Source organism: Octopus bimaculoides, chromosome 12 (assembly GCF_001194135.2).
Source record: "Octopus bimaculoides isolate UCB-OBI-ISO-001 chromosome 12, ASM119413v2, whole genome shotgun sequence".
Classification (NCBI taxonomy): Eukaryota; Metazoa; Mollusca; class Cephalopoda; order Octopoda; family Octopodidae; genus Octopus; species Octopus bimaculoides.
In genome coordinates, this window is record NC_068992.1 from 24400802 (window position 1) to 24407340 (window position 6539).

At 35.4% G+C, this 6539-nt stretch overlaps 1 protein-coding gene across 1 annotated transcript in view; it reads right to left on the reverse strand.

Annotated features, from left to right (window-relative positions):
• Positions 1-6539, reverse strand: part of LOC106883766 (zwei Ig domain protein zig-8) — a 319834-nt gene that overhangs the window by 255533 nt on the left and 57762 nt on the right. The window contains exon 2 of the mRNA XM_052972020.1: positions 266-390. Within this exon, the coding sequence (XP_052827980.1) occupies positions 266-390 (125 nt within the window). The remainder of the gene's footprint in view (positions 1-265; positions 391-6539) is intronic.

A 6539-nucleotide genomic window follows, 5' to 3' on the forward strand; every position in this document is an offset into this window, starting at 1 on the left:
GCTAACATGGCAGTCCAGGAAAATAGGACGAATGCTGCCATTGATTAGCTCCAAGAGGCCATCGACTCTACCTAGTTATGTGACACACAAACCTGTTTGAAGGTAGTAATGGACACAGATTCATGTGTCACATAGCTAGCTAGAGGTGACGTCCTCTTGGAACTAATCAAAGGCAGCATTCATCCTATTTTCCTGGACTGCCATGTTAGCTTGGCAATAACTATTAGTATGATATATTATTGTTATTATTATTATTATTACTTACTTGTTTTCCTCTTAAGTTTTTCACATTACACTCAAGTACGGTAGTTTGACCTACATAACTTGTGACATTGTTTGGTGATTCAATAAAATGTACATCAGAGATACGTCGACGGCGAGAGTTAGTTCCTGCAAAACAGACAAAACAAAGAAATATATTAGACATATAAAGAGTCTTATTCCTTCATTCAATCAATAGAAAATTAGTTTATTCATTTAGCATTCAGATTATTCTGTCAAATGTAACGTTTATTTATTCACATTGTTTTCAATTAATAATGCATTATCTTGTAGCTGTGAGATTTTAATGATGTGAATGTTTATTTTTATAATGACATTGTAGGGTAAGTGTGAGGGGGCAGATCTGGTCAGTTTGAACATACAATTGGCAGAATATTTTGGTCAGATATAGCCAGTTTAAATGCTGAAGGGTTAAAGAAAAAAAAAGGAACATGAGTTAACAAGAGAGCATTCGTGTAGTCATTTGACCTGCAAGAAAAAGTAGCCGAATGTCTATCTTATGTCATTCCACCATCTTAAAATATGAAGGATCCTCTAAACAGAGCAGTATTTGATGTACAAAATATAAAATAAATTTTTTTTTAAATAAAAAGAGATGGCCATGGTTAGAAAGCTTTTATATAGGTGCAGTGTGGCTGTGTGGTAAAAAGCTTGCTTCCCAACAACATGGTTCCAGGTTCAGTTCTACTGTGTGGCAATGTGGGTAAGTGTCTTCTACTATAGCCTCGGGTTGACCAAAGCCTTGAGAGTGGATTCGAAAGATGGAAACTGAAAGAAGTCCATTATAAATGTGTGTGTGTGTGTGTCTCTCTACTTGTCCACCCACCATCACTAGACAACCAACATTGGCGTGTTTGCATCCCCGTAACTTAGCGGTTCGGCAAAAGAGACCAATAGAATAAGTACACGTCTTACAAAAAATAAGTCCAGGGGTCTATTTGTTCGACAGAAGGCGGTGCTGCAGCATGTCCGCAGTCAAATAACTAAAACAAGTAAATAAATAAATAAATATTGTGCTGGGCTGGATTAATCATTATCCAAAATAAGCACCTGTTTAGGACACCAAGGCAAGATGTTGCCACCAGAGATATTTTTCAGTGCCATATTTGGTAAATTGTGTAAGACTTCACAGTGTTTTTAAAGACTGAAAATGAACGTGCTTGTATGTGTGAGCATATCTGTGTGTGTGTGCATGTATTTGAGGCTTTCTGCTTGTGTGTATGCATGTGTGTAAGTATATATGTGCATGGACATGTGTGTGAATATACATTTGTGTGTCTGTATGTGTGCATGCATTTGTGGCTTTGTACATGTATGTGTGTGTGCGAACATACAATTGTGTGTGTGCATGTATTTGCAGCTTTGTGCATGTGTGTGTAAATATATGTGTGAGAGCATGTGTGTGAAATATCTGCGTGTGCATGCATTTGTGACTTTGTGCTTGTGTGTCTAAATATATGTGTGTGCATGTATGTGAGCATGTGTATGTGAACATATATCTGAGTGTGTGTGTATGTATGTACGCATGCACACGTGTTTGCATGAAAGTTGTCATCTGTTTCTTCATAATGAGCATTAGGGTTTTTAACCACATGCTCTCAGAATAGTGGAATGAAAAATACTTTATTTGTAAAACAAGTAATGGTTGGCAACAAGGAGACCATGTGACAATAAAATACAATCTCAGAAATGCACCACCACTCCTATGCCACAGATTTTGCTCTTATAGAAAGCTAAACATAAACAAACCAAACAGTTATTAGTATATGAAGGTCAATGAATGGTTTCGCTCAGGTGTTGAAACCAGAATGATATCTGATTGGGCAGCTGATGATGAGAATGCACCTATGTTATGCTAAACTGTGAATTCCTTTTATCTTGCCTTTCATTCTTGTAAAGTTGGAAGCTGTTTGTGGATTCATAGTATGTGGACACTTTCTGTCTACAGTCTACCAAATTCAATCATAAGGCCTTGGGGGACTATATCAGAAGACACTTGCCCAAGGTGACACACAGGGAGATTGAACATAAAACTTCATGGTTAGGAAGTAAGCTTCTTAACCACACAGCCATGTCTGTGCATCAATAAAAACATTCACAGACTTCACAGAAAATCTTTAGTTCCTTTTCCTGTCATTTGCTGAGAAAATATATTTATTTAATACTTAATGTGTGTCTATGTTAATAGAATTGTCAATTATTTTCTGTCTTTGACATGTGTCACTAATTTAACACATTCAATTATTTCTTTAATATTTTTCTTTTGCACCATTGCTAATTTTTTTCCCACTACTTGTCTATCATTTCTTTTTATTTTGTGAGTGTGTGTATGTTTTAATGTAATCTATCATTTTTTTTCTCTCTCTGATCTTTCAGCACATTCATTACAATTAAGTTAAAAATAAGGTGATGCAGTCTAATTGTATCAGCAACAGAAGACAACAGAAAGTTGTGCTATAATATCAGTATGGTAACCTAGAAAGATAAATTGTTAAGTATATCATAGATTATGTTAAGCATGTTATTAATTTATGTTAATTATGACTTAAACTATGATATTGACTCTTTTCAAAGTTGTGTAGTTTGCTTGAAGCATTGGCTGATACAGATGTTACGAAGGGTTTGTTGCTTGAGTTGATCAGGTCAATGAGGATCAGAATTAGACATTGCCATTACCAAAGTGAATGGCTTTGTTAGCGTTGTATAATGAACATGTGGTTGTCATTATTGGCTGTGATAATGATGACTAAAGCAAACACACAAAGATTTAACTTGATATTCATTGTCAAACATAATGACATTTGCTGTTGGCTGTTTCCAATGAGTGTGAAGGTATGTGGCTTAGTGGTTAAGGTATTCAGATTATGATCTTAAGGTCATGAGTTCAATTCGTGGTGACACGTTGTATCCTTGAGCAAAACACTTTATTTCATGTGGCTCCAGTCCATTCAACTGGCAAAAATGTGCAATACCCGTATTTCAAAGGGCCAGCCTTGTCACACTCTGTGTCATTCTGAAACTCCCTGAGAACTACATTAACGGTACATGTGTCTGTGGAATACTCAGCCATTTGCGCGTTAATTTCACAAGCAGGCTATTCCATTAATCGGATCATCTGGAACCCTTGTCTTTGTAACAGGCAGTGTGCCATTTTCAAGGAACATTATTAATTCTCTAAGGTGGCAAGCTGGAACATTGGATAAAATGCCAAGAGGTATTTTGTTGGTCACAATGTTCTGAGTTCAAATTCTGCTGAAGTCAACTTTGCTTTTCGACTTTTCAGGGTCAATAAGATTAGTACCAGTGGAGTACTGGGATTGATGTAATCTACAAGTCCCCTCCTCACAGATTTCAAGCCTTGTGCCTTTAGTAGAAAGGATTAATAATAGTTAAATGGGATTGAGAGAAAAACTACCCTGTATCTATAGAAGGTATTTATAAGACATTGTGTAAATCTTCTGATTGATCTATCCAAGAACCTGGAATTGTCTGTGTAAATTCTCAGAACTGTCTGCCATGGCAAGATATGGGATGTGCAAATCAGTCAGCTGTCATGAACACTCTGTGATGAGCCAAAGTTCCAGAATGGTTTTTATAAGGTAGGGGTCTCCAAAAGGGGTCTCAGGGAGTAGCACCCCTGCCTTCCTGAGTTAGTTTTCCACTACATTTCTTAAAGTGGTATAGGCCTTGGTCTCAGGATTACTCATGTCTAGAAATTGAGATTGGAGGGTAAGCAAGGGCATACTCCCTGTAGAAAATCCAGCTCCAAAAAGGCCTAATGATAGCAAAGGAGAATGGGCACCAACCAACCAACCAACCAGCCCAAAGGTTGGGGTCGGCTGCACCTGCCAACCTTGGTTACCTTAGTACTGAGGTAGATCTGGCCACTCCCTTTAACAGGGACAGAACCTGGATTTAAAGCACTGGACAATGATGAACAGGGCACTTTCTAGAACATTCACGTAAACCATATCACACCACAGCCTCATGCTGACTGGTCAATTAATAGACTGACCAAGTGAAACTGTGGTGGTTCATTCATGGTATCTAAGTATCCAGCTGTTACACAGATGTTTTCTTTTTGTTTTTTGCGTTTTCTTTCCACAGCCAAAACAATACGAATTATAAGAAATAACACAAGGTGATGGGGAGTACTTTTCTACCTTGTATTTCAATATCTCAAGGTCAGGATGTAGAATTGTGAACTTACTTCCCTGTTCTGTCATGAGTGTATACACAACCCCCAACAAGTAAGTCAGCTCATAGCACCATATCTTTAAAAATTTCCTGAAGAAATAATTTTAACACCAAAATACTAAAATACAAGATGAAAGAACAAACCATCAAAGTGTATTATTTCTTATCACTTGTGTTGTTTTGACTTTAAAAAAAAAAAAGTATGGAAAACATTTATCTTTTCAGAATGTTTGATGTCTTCAGATTCTTAAGTTTTTCATCAGAAACATTCTCCATAAAGATCAAAGCGAATTCATACATTTAACCATTAAGCATTCATATCCCATGCTGGCGGCATGTAAAATGCACCCATTACACTCTTGGAGTGGTCGGCGTTAGGAATGGCATCCAGTCATAAAGACCATGCTAAATCAGACTGGAACCTGGTGCAGCTCTCCGGCTTACCAATTCCAGTGGGAAGCAGACATTAAATGATAAGATGATAATGACGAAATGTAATTCTTACCTATTCACATTGTTTAGAATTAACCATGCATTATCTCATAGCTTCAAGATTTCAATGGTGTCGTCGTTTGTTTTTAGAATGATATTGTCGGGTAGGTGCGAGAGGCTTGATCTGGTCAGTCTGGACATAAGACTGGTAGAATATTTATAACAATTCACTTAACCATAAATCTCAGTAGCGAGAGATTATTAGTAAATTTTATTTTAATACAGTGTACATTAAATGATGTGTGTGTGTGTATTTATGAATGTGCATGCCCTTCTGTGTGTATTAAGGAAAACTAAAAAATAAGGAGATATTTACATTATTTACATTTGACAGATATTTGTCCTCATCTTGTTTGTTGTTAACACAACGTTTTGGTGTCTTGGGGAAATTTTGAACCTGGGTTCTCATTCCTAAGGTATTTTTTCGATGTTATTATTATTACTATTATTATTATTATTCAGGTTACTGCCTGGAATCGAACTCGGAATCTTGAGGTTAGTAGCAATGCTCTTAACCACTATGCCATATGCCCATGGTTATAGTGGCTAAGAGTGCGGGCTACTAACCCCAAGATTCCAATTTTAATTCCAGCTAGTGACCTGAATAAAAGTAATAATAATAATAATAGCATCGAAAAATACCTTAGGAATGAGAACCCAGGTTCAAAATTTCCCCAAGACACCTGATGAAGGCTGGAGTATATCAGCCGAAACATGTTAACAACAAACAAGATGAGGACAAATTTCTGTCAAATGAAAATAATGTAAATAATGTAAATAATTCCTCATTTCTTAAATATAGAACTGTATTAAGGAGATATTTATGCATGAATGTGCAGAACTGAGCTCTAACATTAAATTTTGTATTTAGTTAATTCTAAATGAACACCGCATATATTTTTTTGACAGTAAAATTAAGCAAACACACACACACACATGCACACACATTAATATGCATGCACACAAACTTCTTTAATTAATAATTAATATAATATTTAAGATCTTATAAAAATTTTCCATAGTAAATATAGGCAGCTATTTTTTTTCACATGTCCAGGTAAACGTTCAGCTCTTTCTCTCAAATTATTATGCAAACTTGTTAATAAAAATTGAAAAATATTCATACACATACACATGCACACATATACATGGAGGCATAATTTGATACAAATATTTTTATGAATCAAAAGGAATTATTATATTTGGAGTGATCTGAGTTATGAAAGAGTCTATGCAATTGAATATTGGAAGAAACTGCTATCATAAAAACATCTGTAATAATATTTCCAAAATTGATTAGGGTTTTGCTGATAGCATGTAAATCCTATTTATCTACCAACCAATCTATCTATCTATCTATCTATCCATCTATCTATTTATACACATGAAAAGACAAACACAGGCACATATATACATAAACATAATACATACAAGCACACACACAAACATATATATATAAATAAAATTACGATAAATGTAAACAAACTGTTTGTTTTTTAGAAGCATTGAATTGTGTATTTATCTATCTATCTATTTATATACCTATCTATCTACCTATCTATCTACCT